Consider the following 16,339-nt stretch of genomic DNA (forward strand, 5'->3'; position numbering starts at 1 on the left):
GCTAAACTCAAAGTTGGTTTGATCTTGTGAAGGGTGTGTATGCTTGCGTACGTGTGGGTGGGTTAGGGGGATGGGGGGTGTTAAAACACTCCAGTCCAGGGTATATAAGTATGTATGACAAGAAGCCGATACTTTCAACCACCGTAGACCTGCACACAGGCACTTACAGAAGCAACCAGCAGTCCAAACGCAAAATCCAAGTGTATATCCAAACTTTTGTTTTTCTATTTAGAGTAGACCGGAGAAGAAATAAGAGGTTGATGGGAATCGGCAAGTAGTCATTTCTGTCACTGTGATTAGTCGCTGGAACATATCTCCGCTTGTGTGACGCCTGACCTTTTGACCCCTGAAGTCCAGCATTGAGAAGCACCTTGATGGTACAAACTTTTAACAGACAGACCAACACATCCACCTGAGAATCAGGTAAGAGGTCAGCCAACTACCAACCGGTTATCAACTTTTAACAAATTCCATTGCCAACACCTTTGCATGAAGCTAATTTTACTTTAAGATGTTAGTCTATTAATCCTCTTCACCAAGCGGCGTGAGAATGCATTCTCAGAAATCCTATTTGTTTTTGAAGAATTAGAAAAAAAGTGTCTGTTATGATTGACAGACTTTGGTTCCAGCTGAGCACATACTAAACCTCAAAACAGAAAAAGGCTTTTCAAATGTTGTTGGGTTTTGTTACTGACTCTGTATTGGAGCACAGTTGCTGGTTATGTGGCCTTACATTTCTCATTAAAATATCTTAAAAAAAAAAAAAAAAAAATTCTAATCCTATTTTATTTTTATTTCAGATAAACCCTACTGTACTGAGTCTTAAAAAAACAAAGACACCAACCCCAAGGTTGAGAAGTGCATTTTATGACATTGTACAGAACCTTGTGGCGGGTGGAACAAGCCTAAGAACCTGTTCAAATGTAAAGAATCCCAATGTATAACTTAGCAATAAGGAATCGATCAATTAATTAATCAATCAATTTATTTCATGTTTAGGATCCTAGTGGCCTGAGGGTAGAAGCTCCTCCTGAGCCTCTCAGTGCTGGCCGTGTGTATCCGGTTCCTTCTTCCCGTTCTCAACAGGGAGAAAAGGCTCTTACCCGGGTGGTTTGGATCTTTAATGATTCTCTCAGCTTTTTTCTTGCAGCGCCTGGTGTAAATATCCTTTAGGCAGGGTAGAGCACTGCCTATTGTGTATTTAGCCTTGAAGTGTGAGGATTTTGTATGTTTTCATTGTTAAAAACATACTATTTATTAATGATGATGAAATATAGTTTTTTTTATTTAGTTAAGTTTGAAGATTATATATTACTTACACAACTCAGTTAACATGTATTATGTTAAGGAAGCATCTTTCTTCTATTTTTTAGGATGTCTGAGCTGCCTGCTTTCCCCCGAATGACCTTCCTGTTGCTTTGCATTCTGGGTATGACCTTGGTGACATCTGGCTTCCCTCAGTCTCGACTACCTCTCAGGTGGTTAATCACTCAATCTCACCTAGGCAGCAGCAACATATGCCTATGCTTTAATGGTACAATTGTACCAAAATAACAGACCGCTGAACTAACTAATACTTCAGATACATAATTAGTAAATGTACTATACTTATTTCGATATTCCTACATAATTCAACCAAATGTGTTTCCCAAGGAATCATTCAATGAAATCTGATTTGATTGCAGAAGTCCTGATGATTCAGAGGAACCTACACGAGATGACTGGGATGTCCTCTTGCCCGCCATCTCTCTCCGTGATTGGAGCATTCAAATGATGTCATCGCCCAGCCTCCGAGCAGCAGCCGACAGCAAGGCAGGACTGATGAGGGAGGCGTGGCTGTTTGCCCCCGAGAGGCCAGAGGCCAGGTAACTGCACAGTGAGGGGAAATGCTATCATGACGTTCTTATCAAAATAAAAAGCACTATTTTTTAAAAAGCAACCACAACACTTTCTTACACTCAGTGGCACTGTGTTTATAATAACATGTCCCTCACTGACTATGGGTTTGGCATCACATTTAGCTGTTCCCACAGCCCTATGTTCCCACATTTCTAGGACATTTTCAAAATTATGTCTTGTGTTCCTACATTTCCCTTCAATTTAAGCCCTATCCTCCCACAACATTTTTTAGGGTTAGGGGTTAGAGGGCTAAAACCTGATACAAATTTATGAAAAAGGAAATGTGGCAACATGGAGCCTAATTTTGAAAAAAATCTTAGAAATGTGGGAACATAGGCACGCTTCCATTAGAAACCAGAAACTAGTTTTGTCCAAAGGTAACAAAGTCTGCTATTCATTAATCTGTACAAAACCCAAAGTGTAAAACATGACACAGGGAGTTATGTGTATCACTACTTCTTGGCAGGGGTGGATTTTGTTACCCAGTCCCTCCAGGAAAAACGTGATTATGCGATCGCATAATTCAATGCATAATCAGCCAAAGTCTGCAATTTTTTTTTTAAATACACCACACTTTCGCCGCATAAATTGCCGATTTCCGCGCAAAATATGCGGGGCTTGCATGATTTCATAATACCCGCATTTTCGTTGCAAGAATGTCGCATATCTTAGCAGAAAGTTGAAAAATGTTGCGTTTACTTCACACGAGCAGTCATTTTCCCCTGTTGCCATGGGAACGTTATGAAGTGACGTAATTACACGACCTGAACATCATTGAAAAGCTGCGAACCCCGCGATGAAGCCACGCTGAAACCGCAGTTTTTGCGAGTTCCCGCAATTTCATCGCATAAAATTGCATAAATATCCCGCATATTCCATCGCATTTTATAAGAAAACGTGCTGCATAATAAAGGACTTTTGCCCGCAACCATCACAAAATTACTCCACATTTTTCTGGAAGGACTGGTTACCTTTGGACAGAGCCAGGCAAGTCGTTTACCTGTTTCCATTCTTCATGCTAGGCTAGGCTATCTGGCCTAACCAAAATGTCAGACTGTTCCTTTTTAACAGGTAGTCTCGAAGGAAATGTGGAGGTGTATGGTGCTATACCAAAATCAAGCAGTGCATCCTAAAGAAAAAAACATTTTATGACTATTAGGTGTCATGGGTTTATCAACTCAAACTTGAATTAAAAAAAAACAAAAAAACCAACAGCAGTAATATATTAGTGTTGGCAGACTCTGTACATGGATTGTTTTCTGGTCACTGAACTTGTGGTCTTGTTCTGTGTATCTCTAGCGTGGAGAGGGCGTGGCCCGCCGAGTGGTCGCCTCAGGGTGCCGGCATGGTGAAGAGGAACATGATGGTGGCTGATGATTCTGCCTTCAGAGAGAAGAGTAAACTCCTCACCTCCATGGAGAGACAGAAGTGGCTCAACTCCTACATGCAGAAACTACTGGTGGTTAATTCATAATGATTTATTCTTTAGTCCTTTTATTCAAATCAAACCACCTCTGCAAAACGTTTTTTTTTTTTTTTTAAAGGTATACCCTAAGTCTTATTGCTCAGTCGTTAACTTATGAGACAAAAATATACTGTAGACATCAAAGGTCATTAACGCATTAGTGCTCAAGTCTAGCATCTTAATACTCATATTCCTATTTTTTGCAGCACTTTCACCATCTTATGGTGCTGAAAATAATTTGGTGTTATATTATTTAATGAATGAATAAAGATGTAAATGTTTTCAATGACTGTAGCTGGGTTGGACTTCATACAGTAGTACTGCTGCGATGACGGCTGGATTTAATAGTATTGCTATTCTAAAAACCAAATTATTTTACGCAATTGAAGTCCAGTCAAAAGGAGGTTTTAGTGTTGGTATTTGGTTATGTAAATGGATGTAAAGGTCCATTGACACATTTTAGAGCAACATTTGGCTTTTAAATAAACGTACAAAACGTTAAATTCTAACAGATTGGAAGATACGCTTGTTTGCTTTCTTTCTGAGAGTGAGATGACAAGATTGATATTGATTGATGTATGGATTAAACAAGAGATCCATGTTACTAAGTGAGATTGTTGTAGGTTTTTTTTGTTCACTTTGGACAAAACCAGGCTAGCTGTTTCCCTTTGATTTCCGGCTTTGCGCTAAGCTAGGCTAACCATGTCCTCCCGCTTTATACTCGACGCACAAATGTTGTACAATCCAGTTCTTAAAACATGAATACACATTCTGAGGACACAGGGACTTTATTAATTCCTTATCTCATCAACCTACACTGGCTTTGACTGCTGATCTCATTAAGATTAGCTGATGTTTGTGATGTAGGAATTTAATTTCATTCTGTTAAATTCATTGCAAGTTATTTTGTGAATTAGATAAATGTAATTTTTTTTAATTTGCCTGTAAACATTGACAGCTTGCATAAGGAATTATGTATTTGCTTCAGGTTTTTTTTTTTCTTTTCTTTTTCTGATGTATCTGGTGTATCTTCTGTTTGTGAAGCTCTTTGTAACTTTGTTAAAATAAAATAAAGGTTATAATCATTTTCAGCTACTGAACTCAAGGTGTTGAAAGCTTATTTATTTGTGAGTATATGGTTTTCATCCAAATGTCAAGTGAATATTTGGCAAACTATTATTTATTTCTGAATTTAAAAAATCAACAGTTTGAGGATTAAAACAGTCTATGGTGGTATCAACATCAGTTGGTCCAGCCTGCCAATCATCTTCTGCAGCTGCATCCTATTGGCCAGTCTCTGCCTGTCCCGCCTCTCCACCAGCAGAGTCTCTGTCTGAAGGAGCTGCTGCACAGCCTGAGACGCTGGGAGCTTGTCCGGATTCTCGGCCTCGCCGTGGGCCCCCTCTCCTTGGGAACGGCCGTGTCTGACTGGCTTCTCAGTCTGGAGCACGGCTCGGTAGACCTGGGGGTGGGAGGGCAGGCAGGGGAGAGAGGAGAGAAGAGGAGGGAGGCAAGAGGAGTCCGATCCACCATGTAACCTCTCTCGTCCTTCTTCTCGGTCCTCAAAATCCCCTCTGCCTCTCCTCTGTGCTTCCTGGAGCGTAAGATGAAAGGAAGAGACAGAAACATACAGCAGGAGCACAAATATTACAAACAACATAACAGGTCAATTTATTATAGTACATAATGCTATGTTAATATTACCTTTCGATCGTCATGCTGCCATGTTTCCTTATTTTTACATTACTATGGAGGCATAAGTAGTTTAAGAGTGGGCTAGATACTTTTTTTAGTACTAAACGAAATGTTTAAAGTACTTTTTTCGTAAAGTAACAAAGCTGGCATCAAATATGTAGTCCGATTTGTAATGTAAAGCTAATGATTTAGATCAAGTTTTGTTTTCCAATCCTAGACTATTTAATTACCTCCGAAAACTTTCGTTTCAGTTTGTCCATTTTTGGGGTTTTTTTAGTTTACGGGTTTATGGAAAAACTACTGGCCTGATTTTCGTTAAATGATGTATGTAAATGCTCCGAATCACGGGGTGGCTACACAAATTATGTTTCACTTTCATTAACACTGCAATTTTTAATTGGTCTGCACTCTCTGAGTGCCCTTCTACTTTCGGCTTAAGTTCATGTATAGCTGTGGTAACATTGTTACTCTACTGTGCTAGAAGTGGTATTGAAGTGGACAGCAGAGGTTTGGAACGATATAAATGGACGAGTCGGTCTTTTAAGTTCCATGCTTGTGTTAATGAGGTTAATGGGGGTCAAAGACGAATGGCTTTTAGAACGTGCCAGTGTCAAAGAATTATTGGTTTCATCAGTACAGATGCTTGATTATAAACAGCTGAAAAGCAAACTCATTTGGCCTCATTTTTGACCTGTAGTTAAATGTCCATCTGTGCTCACTGCTCTCTGACAGGCTGAATCGATGTAACAGTATGAGTATGCCCCGGTCCTGAAGCATTCCTTTAGTTCAATAGCTTTTGTTTGGAGATCATCGTCGTCACTACAGTTTCGGCATAGCCTGAGAAACGATCCTGTAAAGAGGTTTTCTTGAGTGATACTGTCTGCTCTGAGGAGTGTGTATTTGCTGATTGCTATAGCCAGAGATGCTGCACATAAGTGCCAAAACGATCATCAAAACCATTAGGGAATGACCTCTGTAGGGATCAACGTACGTGCGTGTGTGTGTGTGTGTGTGTGTGTGTGTGTGTGTGTGTGTGTGTGTCACACACCTGTCCTGTAGGCAGTCTCAATAGCATGTCATTCAATTTCTCTAAGCCCCTGTTTCCATGGTGACACACTCTTGCGCCCTTATTGGGTGAATGTGTAGGCCTCTTGACAACAGGATCTGTCAGATGGCAATCCACCACACTGTCCTACACATTCACAAACACACATGTTTTGCGTCACATTTCCGGGCACACGTGGCTGCTGCCGTCTTGGAGGACACAGAGGAGAATTTTGCAAATCTGTTGGCTGATATCAACATTGTATAAGTGGGTCCAAACATCCAGTCACACATACTCTTTGGTATGAATTTGCACATTTACTTTTTCAAAATGAACAAGTTAAAAATATTTTTCTTATGACAGGAAACTATATCGCCTCAACTCACCATCCAGGTCCAGAAGACTTTCTCCACCTGTTTCCAGTTCAGATATGCTTCTAGGAGCTCACAGAGCTGCTGCATACAAACACAATCCTATAACAAGAAAACACACACACACACACACACACACACACACGATTAAGAAATTACGCAAACAACAATACAGACTTGCAATGACAGAGCAACTTTTTTGCATGGAATATTCTCACTAAATTGACTGTTTAATATTTAGTTCTAACACTAAGTAATCTATTGAGCCCAACTTCATTAGCATGACATTGCTACACACTGCTTTTCCTTTCACATGTATACAATTTCTAAAACCATAGCAACCAAAAGCTTGGTAATAAAGTGTCAAATAAACAAAGAACATGATACACTAGAATTGTATTTTGGTTGCTGTTTTAAAAAAAAAAAAAAATGAAAGAAAATGTTTAACAGTTGTAAACAGACAGGCCATTGTTTTGTTATTTTACTCTATGTATTGGCAGAGCATATGATTCATTTATTTTGATAACAGCACACACTCACTCTTACCTTCCGTAGCACTGTTGAGCCATGATCAGAGGACGAGGATACAGAGGAGGCAAGGCTGGCAACAACAACCTGAGAAAAAATATTGATTTCTTGGTTAGACTTAAATATAACTTATTTGTTTTCTGATTTTAGGCTGAAAAATACTTAACAGCAAACAACGGGATTTAACGCCGTGTCCGTCGTCCGTCGATGCGCCTATTCTGCATTTTGGGATGTTTGCATTATTGAGGAGAAAGGGATTTTGTGTACTTTGGCTACAGTTTGGAATGGAGACTTCTGTCATTTGCAGTCACCCTGCACATATGCTCCAAAACTTCTAATCTGTCCAACTTTGAGCAATGGTTTCGATTGCAGCAACCGTCTAATACAGAATGGCAGCATGTGAAAACGTTGGAAAAGAGAGGATTTTCTCACAGCATGGAGCAAGCGAGTTCGCTCTTCTTGCATGGACAGCAGCGTCCGCCCCTGGTATCTCAGACAACCAATGAGCCACTGAAGCTTCCTCAGGGATGCCGAGTCTAACTGGAGCTCATTGGGAAGCTGAGGGTTAACCTAACAGAGAGAACAATTATAGATATGCATTTACCAATACAGAATGCATCTGTATCATGTTGTGGTTTACCAGTGGTACTTACAGGTGTAGGCGTGAGTAGTGTTTTGTCCAGTTGCTGTACTCTCTGTGTCAGCAGTATCTCCAGTTTCCCTGTAGCCAGCAGCCAGCCCAGCGCCAGGAGGAGGTCTCTGCTGGAGCATCTCCCTCCCTCTCCTCCCTCCTCTCCTTCTCCTCCCTGCCTCCCATACATCCAGTCAGCATGGTAGCCAGTCTGCCAGAGGCCTGCAGCTACCAGCTTCCTGTAGTCTGTGGCTATGCACAGACAAAAAACAAACACATACAGTCACTCAGCAAGTCCACTTAACTATTTTCATCCCTTTAAGAATTTTCAGTTAGTTTGGTCCAGATTTGTGCAAAGAGCGGCAAGCGTAATTATTAGTTTTATTTATGAGTGTCAACAGTCGGGTTGCACAATATTGACAAAATGTGATATTGCAGTATTGATTATGAATATTGCGATATCAATATTAATTTAGATATTTTTAAACGTGGAAAATTACCAAAGTTACGGGAAAAAGCATCAAAATACATTCATAACAAATACAACACAAGGTTTATTTCAACTGACGGTTATATTGGACTGGTCCAACATGAGTTAATAAATAAGGACCATGTCTACAGAACAGGACATGTTCTACTGGTTGGACAGTATAAAATATATAAATAAAGAGAACAGGACACAACTTTTCTTTCCCTTCTCTGATTCGTTCCGTTTTGTTGTCTATCTATTTCTTCACTTACACAGTCACTCTGTCGAAATATGCACACGTCACGTGGTACTCTCCATAGGGTTTGTCACGTAGTGGACCCGTGCGTTGACGTGCACTAACATGTGCAAGTGGCACAGTAACTGGCCAATGAAACATGATCGTTATAGTGTTTCATCTGGGCTCTAAATCAAACACAACTAAGGAACACAGCCAACGGACGGGACGCAGCGCTCCACAAAATAAACTAAATATTGCATACTTATTACATACTTATTACAATATACTTTCAATATATTGCGATAACGATATTGATATCTTGCACCCCTAGTCAACAGTTAAACTCAAAATCTAAGTCAGGAATGCAGTGGTAATCAGTGGACTTAAACAAGGTTATCTACAAAGTGGGTACATGGCTGACAGGTTGTGAGCAAAAGACACAACATGGAGTAAATGTTGAACAGTTGTTTTTATAAGCACACAACAGTATTTTGGACAATGTGTCATTTCTCAATTTGCGTACTTTTACATGTACGCCTACCAATTTCAAGACTTTTAAAATATTGTAATGTGTAAAGACAAATAATTGTCATTTTTTTGGGGAATGTACACGTGTTTTGTCTATAGGGATGTTATCAAGTCACGGGGGGGAAAAAACATCTAAGGGATAATCAGTAAAGTCCTGAACAAATATCATGAAAAAGCCATGAACAGATCTAGAAAAATAAACAAATGTGTGACTTACCTCCTCCTGGCTGTGCACTAGCTTCACAGGAAACACTGCTCGATGTCTGAAGGATATCGGCGAGGAGCTGCCAAAACTGATCCTCCTGGGAAACAGCAAGAAGAGAGTTGTCTTTAAAGTATGTCAATATATATAACGTTACAGTACTCGGACAAGAACACACTGCTTTAAAAAATGGTCTAAAACTCAGACCTTTTGTACTTCTTTTTAAGATGACACACTGTTGATTTTATTGTTGTTGTATTTTCTTGCCAATTGTTATCCTTATGTCTGCTCCTGCACTGATACAATTGGGATCACTGGAAATCATTCAAATTTGATCATTCATTTTACCAGAATATCATACTATAATGACTTGTTTGGCCATAAGTGATCATATATTTTGGGTATACGTGCAGTTTAGTGTCCCAAATTCCCCATACAATGTCCTTAATTAATTATGAACCTGCTAAACCACCTGTGCTACCCTAACCCTACCCCTAACCTTAACCTGTCTCAAATAAGACCCTCATCATTTGGGACACTCAGTTTTTGGAAAAACTGCACGTAAGCCTATATTTTGTATGTAAAATCAAGTTACTAGCGACCTGAAAAATAACAGTACTTATCTACCGTTTCGAGAAAGAGAAAATGCAATAACATTCCACCCCTGACAGTAACAACAGATGATGAACGTACCACCTCGAGTCCACCACCGAACTTGGCCCGTCGGAAGTTCTCCGGCGTGGGGACAGATTCCAGACCGGTGGCCGATAGCAGTCTGCACAGAGCTCCAATCACCTGCTTCACTTCCACTCTCACGGACGCTCTACTCCGCTGCATTACAGCCACCGCATATGACCAAACGTTTTTTTTTTTTTTTTTTATCAATTTAGCCTTCACGGTTAGTCCAATAGAGACTACTTTTTAAAGACATTTTCTATTGTAGTTCTACCGCTTTGAAGTTGAGCTGCTGATATTTCGCGGTGAAGACAACAACTTCCGGGTACGAGGCCGTTGCCAGGAAATGGAATTGGAAGAAGTTGTGATTGATATTTACGTCGGCCAATTATCAGTGGGATTCTGAAAGAGGTAGGCTGAACTTACTTTTCACTTTACTTGTCTGTTTATCCAACCGTTAAGTGTTTTCATATGCTCAAACGATAAGATTATTTCGTAAACTTTTAGTTTAACAGCGGCAACTCGTGTAGATAAAATATGCCATTGGTTTGAATTACAAAAAAAACGGTTAACTCCTGTTTGTATCTATTCCAACTCAAATTATTCTAGAATGCTGTATTTCAAGTGACAAGGTTCAACTGATGTACTTAAATAGTCTTTATTTCAAATAGCAAAATCATTTAAAAAAAAAAAAACACCTCACAATTGTATGTACAAACATGCCTAAATAATTTACAGTAAAATATGAAAATCATTTTTACACAGACGATGTAACTGATGAGGACATGACATGCTACATGCATTAACCTTGGTATCACATATTGAATAACAGCAGGAACAATGTGCAGTCTGTGGATTTAAAATGAACCCAAAACGGACAGTAGAAAACAGTTAAAAGTGTCTGTCTTTCAAAAAGTTTAGAAAAATACTACATGACGTCAAACACAGTGCCAAACAGAGCTGTGGATGTATTGTGGTCATGAAAGGTTTCACTCTCAGCTATGTTGGCCCCACAGTCCTGCCCAAAGGCTGTTGCAATGTGGCTGCGTGGTCCCTTCACGTCCCGTGACGAATGACATAAATACTAATTTAACCTCTTATTTTAAAGGTGCCGTAGGTAGGATTGTGAAGATCCAGGACTTAGCCATTTTAACATCGACAACTTCTCAGTCCCTCCCTTCTTTCCGCAAAAGCCCCAAACTGTCTCCTAAGCCCCTCCCCCCACAAGGGAGAATGAATGCGTGTGCATGAGCAGTGATTGACACGCAGTTAGACACCCCCCCTGGCCCTGATTGGTGCATCTGAACAGGGAGCTGTGGATTTTTGCAAATCGCACTACAGGCTGTAGGTGGTGCCTTTTTTTATTACCTCTTTCATGTAGTTCTACTGGAACATAGGTCAGTTTCAGCAAATATGACAGAATGTTAGTTTTATAAGTCTTACCTACTGCACCTTTAATGCTACTAGCGCTAACTACCTGAGAAGTCAGAGTTTGGTAATAGACCGTGATGTCACTGTATTCTTGAATATTGATAACAACTAGGAAAAACAGTACGCTGTTTAAGGACCACGGCAAGATGCAACTATTTGCTGGATTTTTCATTTTTGTGGTCGACACAAAAATGAATCACTCCAAGTCACTTTTTCTAACCATCAATTGTTCCGCTGCTTAGTCCAATATGATGTAAATGCAGCATAATACAGCTAATATTTAGCTTAATCTGGCCAGCTCTTCATAGTGATGATATGGAGGAAGGACAGTGGTTAGGAATTTACAGCTAACTCCTATAAGACTAGAGAAGGTCCAGCAGCATGGAGCTAATAGTATTAACTGATTAACATCTGGTCCACACTAATGTCTGTGCTAACTAATGTGTGTGCTACACTGTGCTTTAGTTCTTGCTAGAGGAACATGTAGCATTAGTGTCAATATCCTTCATAGTTTTATAGTAAAAAAAACAAAATCATAATGCTGTAGCATTAGGAAATTTGCCCAGCGCTGTGGAGATCGGTCTGGCAATGTGAGACTAGCAAATGTGTAATCATGTATTCCCACTTATATGGTCTCATCAAAATCTCTATATGGTCCTAAGCTCACAAGGATTTAGGTGTTGACAACTTAACAGACTTTTCTAATTCTAAAACATACACATCTGTGTATTTATTGGCTATCTTGTGCTTGTCCATCTACAACAAAGTCTATGCTGTTTAAAAAAGGAATTTAATATAAACAAAAGCACCATGACAAACCATACAAAACTTTAAAAAAAGGAAAGACTCTTAGGGAACAGGGTTGTAGTTTTGCAGATAGTCATGCTTCTCGGCTCTCTCAATCTCCTTCAGCCACATCCTTGATGACTGGGGTTCCTGGAATAAACAGGAAAAGAGATTTCCAATCATGGGCGTAATTTATAGTAGGGATGGCGGGGATATTTCTCTACCACTTTTCTGATTCCCTAAAATTATCCCCACCACTAATTTGATTTAAATGAATTAAATGCATATACGTTTAAAGGTCCCATGGCATGAAAATGTCACTTTATGAGGTTTTTTTTAACATTAATATGAGTTCCCCCAGCCTGCCTATGGTCCCCCAGTGGCTAGAAATGGCGAAAGGTGTAAACCGAGCCCTGGGTATCCTGCTCTGCCTTTGAGAAAATGAAAGCTCAGATGGGCCCATCTGGAATCTTCCCTTTATGATGTCATAAGGAGAAAGGTTACCTCCCCTTTCTCTGCTTTGCCCACCCAGAGAAATTGGCCCACCCATGAGAAAGAGAGAGACATCATGGCTTGCAAACGAGCAAAGTGGCAGTTGGTCAATACCACACCCCCACTCTCCACCTTGCCACCCCCCTCTCTCTCCTCCTCAATAGCATTCAAAGCTACAGACACAGAAATGGCACATACTAAGGAAAGCTCATTGTGGGACTGGCTCTAGTGGCTGTAATTCTGCACCAAGGCTGAATTCCGGGAAAGAGACTTCAGATACAGTATTAGGGGACCACTAAGGCCTATATAAAAGAGACTTCAGATACAGTATTAGGGGACCACTAAGGTCTATATAAAAGAGACTTCAGATACAGTATTAGGGGGACCACTAAGGCCTATATAAAAGAGACTTCAGATACAGTATTAGGGGACCACTAAGGTCTATATAAAAGAGACTTCAGATACAGTATTAGGGGACCACTAAGGTCTATATAAAAGAGACTTCAGATACAGTATTAGGGGACCACTAAGGTCTATATAAAAGCATCCAAAGAGCACCATGTCATGGGACCTTTTAATCAAATATAATTTCCATCGCCTCAAAGGGTTAACTCGCTCATGTTCTCTCTGGATGAGAAATAGTTTCTATTTGTGTTTGGTTGCTTTGTTCCTGCCTCCTTGTTTGTACATGCAGCAATGTGATTGCTGGAGTGCATGTTGGATGAATCAAAAACAGCGCAGTGGTGGCTGGGTTAGCTCAGTTGGTAGAGCAGGCGCACATATATAGAGGTGTATGCCTCGACGCAGAAGGTCCAGGGTTTGAGTCCAACCTGGACGATTTTCTGCATGTCTTCCCCCTCTCTCTCTCTCCCCTTTCATATCTAGCTGTCCTTTCCATTAAAGGCTGAAATGGCCAAAACAAATCTTTTAAAAAAAACAGCGCAGTGCACCAAGCTTAGTCAGAGGAGAGTGCTCGAGGCTGAAGCACGGGACAATCCAGGCTGTCTTAGCCTCCTGTGATAACGTTACAAGACCGGCAGCTCTGTGTGGCTGCCGGTTTTCCTAAACTTTATCTCATCCAGCCTCATTACAGACACTTCCTAAGTCTTAAATCATATCTTATCTCAGTTTAGGATAACATTTGGAATTTTTGGTATTACATTAGCATGTTTCCTAACTGCATTTAAGAAAAAAAATCCCACCTTATCTTAGGATAGGAATTTTATTTTATTAAACTAATTTTCCCAAGTTAATGCTTTAGTGCGTAGTTTCTGCCGCTCCCATGAGGAATTCTAAGTAATGACAGCAAAACTGTTGGCCTTCCACATCATACAAGCCTTCAAAACACCCTGGAATCTCATAGTAATGATAGCTATTGGTTTAGTTTTGTATCAGTTCTATATCCAGGAATGTCAGTGTATACTGATAAGGGATGACTATAGCAGTAGGAATATAGAATAAACAGTAGTCGTTCTTACACATTGCCGCTGAAATACTCTTACCGTCTAGTTTTTTCAGATGAGGTAGTCTTTTAGAGGCTTCATCCATCCAGTTTCCCTCAGCTGATTGCTTCTCCTCTAGGGGATTTCCAACAAACACCAGGTCTGCGAGGCATGGCAGGTCAGCTAGCCTCACAAACTCTCCTTCACAAAACAGAACATTGCCACATTGAGGATTTCCAACAGACCATCAACACATTAACTTTAAAAAATTAATTACTAAAGAGACCATTGCTAAAAACTTAGAAACCTGTACTGGCCTTAATTAAGCCTTTAAAGGTGCTGTAGGTAGGATTGTGAAGATCCAGGACTTAGCCAAAACATTTGAACATCAACAACTTCTCAGTCCCTCCCCTCCTTTCCGCTAAAGCCCAAAACTGTCTCCTAAGCCCCTCCCCCCACAAGGGAGAATGAATGTGTGTGCATGAGCAGTGATTGATTATTTCAATTTGAATGTGTGTTGATTATATTTATGAATGGACAGTAGCTTACCCCATTCTTTGACCAGGTTGTTGGCCATATAGAGGACTTTTAAGTTCTTCATGGATTGAATTCCCTTCAGTTTCTCTATCAAGTTATAGGAGATCCACAACTCTTCTAATGTGTCCCCTATTGTCTCCTGCAAACACACACATACAGACACCCACACACACACACACACACACACACACACACACACACACACACACACACACACACACACACACTTGATGCAAATTAATGAGCATTCAAAGTATGTATTCAGCATGTGTTACTACTGAAAATGCTTTAAGTTAGAAAAAGGACAATCTGTGTCAAGAAAGAAAGAAATCAACAAGGAAGGGGAAGAGAAATAATGTAACTAAGTCACTATTACTGTTAATTAATGTTTCATATGTAACTTACCAGCCCAGTGAGGGCCTTTATATTATTTCTTCCTAATGACAATATCCTCAAGTTCTCTGGAAGAACACAATACAACATCACATTACAACACCCCATTCCATCAGTGAATAGTGTGTTTGTGGTTATATGTATTTATGCAGGCAGTACTCACTCAGGCCATTCAGATTGGTTATTTTTTCAATGCAGTTTGTAGACAGAGAGAGCTTTCTGTAAAGAATACAGTACAATAACACATCAGGTATTTGAAGGGTGGTTTTAAAACATTGGTGACTAAACACTATCACTGTGTTAGCTGCTCAGATCACAGCTCTTCACAGATCTGAGACTGAAAACTCACTCACTCGCAATTGGTGAGTGTGGAGAGAGAGGCATCCATCTTCTCTATAGGAGGAACCTGACCATACAGTTTTATGGCTTTAGCCTCGCCCACTTTCTCGCCTGCCTTCTCTTCCTGCACACACACACACACACACACACACACACACACACACACTCTCTATGTTACAATTATGCAAATACACAATAAGAATTCAGTCACTTATTCTACATTGCATGGTATTCTGGCTGTGTTTGTATGCCACTCACCCATTTGGCCAGTGCTTCTCTCACAGTCGTTGCTTTGGCCTGGAGGCATTACATGACGTTCAATTAGACAGAGAGAGGCTAGATTATATTGTGATGATTAAAATAGCAGATAGGTACTGTAGACAAGCTAGCAACAGTGCTAACGTTACATTAAACACACACTTTTTACTGAGCTGTAACGTTAATGCCAGGCTTTTAACATACACTGTTTTTATTTGTATTATGTTTTTTTGGCATTCGTCAGTCGTCATTTCATTTCATTTTATTATTTATCAATATATAACAATCAACAATGTTGCAAAAGAAAACAAAGCTAGCTAGCTAGCTATTAACGTTAGCTAGGTTAACTGACATTTAAGGTTAGCTAACTAGCTAATTCAAATGTGTCTTATCAATTTGTCGCTAACAGCGACAACGATGTTGCATGTAAGGTCAGCTATAGCTCTCATAAACGAAGCCATTGCATGTTCAGAAAGGTGGTTACAGTTAGGGTCGTAAATCTTCGCTAAAAAACACGAAATAGCAACTAAAAACACTCACCATGTTGATGGTTGATGTCTGCTTTGGTTGCTATGGCACTGACAGGCAGCCTTCAAGCTGCGCCTGCGTAGTGTAACGGACTTGGCTTGACCCAGTTTAGAAAACAAAATGTAACTGCAGAGGAACAAGACAACAGTTGGCTTCTTTTATCATTACTGCTGTAGATAGTATCCTATAGTATAAATGGCTGTATTTGCTGTGAAAGATAACGATTTCTCATCCGTTATCACAATTTTAACTCGCAGATGAAGTGGATTAAAGTCAGTTATACTTTTTTAAGAGAAGGGGTGAACATGAAAAAGGACCGCACCCACTAATGTGGAGCCCCGCCTAGGATACTAGCCTGTCTGATATAGGTAACTTGGTGATGCATGC

The 16,339-nt window shown here is 40.0% G+C and overlaps 3 protein-coding genes across 4 annotated transcripts; 1 reads left to right on the forward strand and 2 right to left on the reverse strand.

The window, feature by feature from the left end:
* Positions 1-95: 95 nt before the first annotated feature.
* On the forward strand, positions 96-4,420 carry pth2 (parathyroid hormone 2). 2 transcript variants are annotated; one of them, XM_078277876.1, is made up of 4 exons: positions 96-430; positions 1,374-1,478; positions 1,686-1,865; positions 3,199-4,420. In XM_078277876.1, the coding sequence occupies exons 2-4, from the start codon at positions 1,375-1,377 to the stop codon at positions 3,371-3,373; spliced, it is 459 nt and encodes a 152-aa protein (XP_078134002.1). In that variant the 5' UTR covers positions 96-430; position 1,374; the 3' UTR covers positions 3,374-4,420. The 2 variants fall into 2 exon arrangements, with proteins under 2 accessions (XP_078134002.1, XP_078134001.1); XM_078277875.1 differs by having other exon boundaries at positions 99-423; positions 3,199-4,419.
* A 45-nt stretch (positions 4,421-4,465) lies between these two features.
* Positions 4,466-10,084, reverse strand: tedc1 (tubulin epsilon and delta complex 1). The gene is made up of 8 exons (XM_078277874.1): positions 9,765-10,084; positions 9,087-9,171; positions 7,657-7,886; positions 7,436-7,573; positions 7,022-7,090; positions 6,491-6,577; positions 6,108-6,251; positions 4,466-4,958 (listed from the first exon to the last, which is right to left on the reverse strand). The coding sequence occupies exons 1-8, from the start codon at positions 9,906-9,908 to the stop codon at positions 4,590-4,592; spliced, it is 1,266 nt and encodes a 421-aa protein (XP_078134000.1). The 5' UTR covers positions 9,909-10,084; the 3' UTR covers positions 4,466-4,589.
* Positions 10,085-10,388: 304 nt separating this feature from the next.
* On the reverse strand, positions 10,389-16,235 carry dnal1 (dynein, axonemal, light chain 1). The gene is made up of 8 exons (XM_078278059.1): positions 15,965-16,235; positions 15,425-15,463; positions 15,181-15,290; positions 14,991-15,046; positions 14,840-14,895; positions 14,447-14,573; positions 13,958-14,098; positions 10,389-12,113 (listed from the first exon to the last, which is right to left on the reverse strand). Exons 1-8 carry the CDS (start codon positions 15,965-15,967, stop codon positions 12,076-12,078), a joined length of 570 nt encoding a protein of 189 aa, XP_078134185.1. The 5' UTR covers positions 15,968-16,235; the 3' UTR covers positions 10,389-12,075.
* Between the last annotated feature and the right edge of the window lie 104 nt (positions 16,236-16,339).

The sequence above is a fragment of the Sander vitreus genome, chromosome 20 (assembly GCF_031162955.1).
Source record: "Sander vitreus isolate 19-12246 chromosome 20, sanVit1, whole genome shotgun sequence".
Lineage (NCBI taxonomy): Eukaryota > Metazoa > Chordata > Actinopteri > Perciformes > Percidae > Sander > Sander vitreus.

What these genes read in the sequence shown, in the direction of transcription:
- tedc1 (XM_078277874.1), bottom strand. Translation starts at nt 9,908, where the DNA reads ATGCAGCGGAGTAGAGCGTCCGTGAGAGTGGAAGTGAAGCAGGTGATT. An exon ending in TAGTGCACAGCCAGGAGGAG is followed by an intron (nt 7,887 to 9,086) that starts GTAAGTCACACA and finishes GTCTGTGCATAG; the next exon opens with CCACAGACTACAGGAAGCTG. An exon ending in TGAGACTGCCTACAGGACAG is followed by an intron (nt 4,959 to 6,107) that starts GTGTGTGACACA and finishes CTTACGCTCCAG; the next exon opens with GAAGCACAGAGGAGAGGCAG.
- dnal1 (XM_078278059.1), bottom strand. An exon ending in AACCAATCTGAATGGCCTGA is followed by an intron (nt 14,896 to 14,990) that starts GTGAGTACTGCC and finishes GTGTTCTTCCAG; the next exon opens with AGAACTTGAGGATATTGTCA. An exon ending in CAACCTGGTCAAAGAATGGG is followed by an intron (nt 14,099 to 14,446) that starts GTAAGCTACTGT and finishes TGTTTTGTGAAG; the next exon opens with GAGAGTTTGTGAGGCTAGCT.
- pth2 (XM_078277876.1), top strand. Translation starts at nt 1,375, where the DNA reads ATGTCTGAGCTGCCTGCTTTCCCCCGAATGACCTTCCTGTTGCTTTGC. An exon ending in CAGTCTCGACTACCTCTCAG is followed by an intron (nt 1,479 to 1,685) that starts GTGGTTAATCAC and finishes ATTTGATTGCAG; the next exon opens with AAGTCCTGATGATTCAGAGG. An exon ending in CCCGAGAGGCCAGAGGCCAG is followed by an intron (nt 1,866 to 3,198) that starts GTAACTGCACAG and finishes GTGTATCTCTAG; the next exon opens with CGTGGAGAGGGCGTGGCCCG.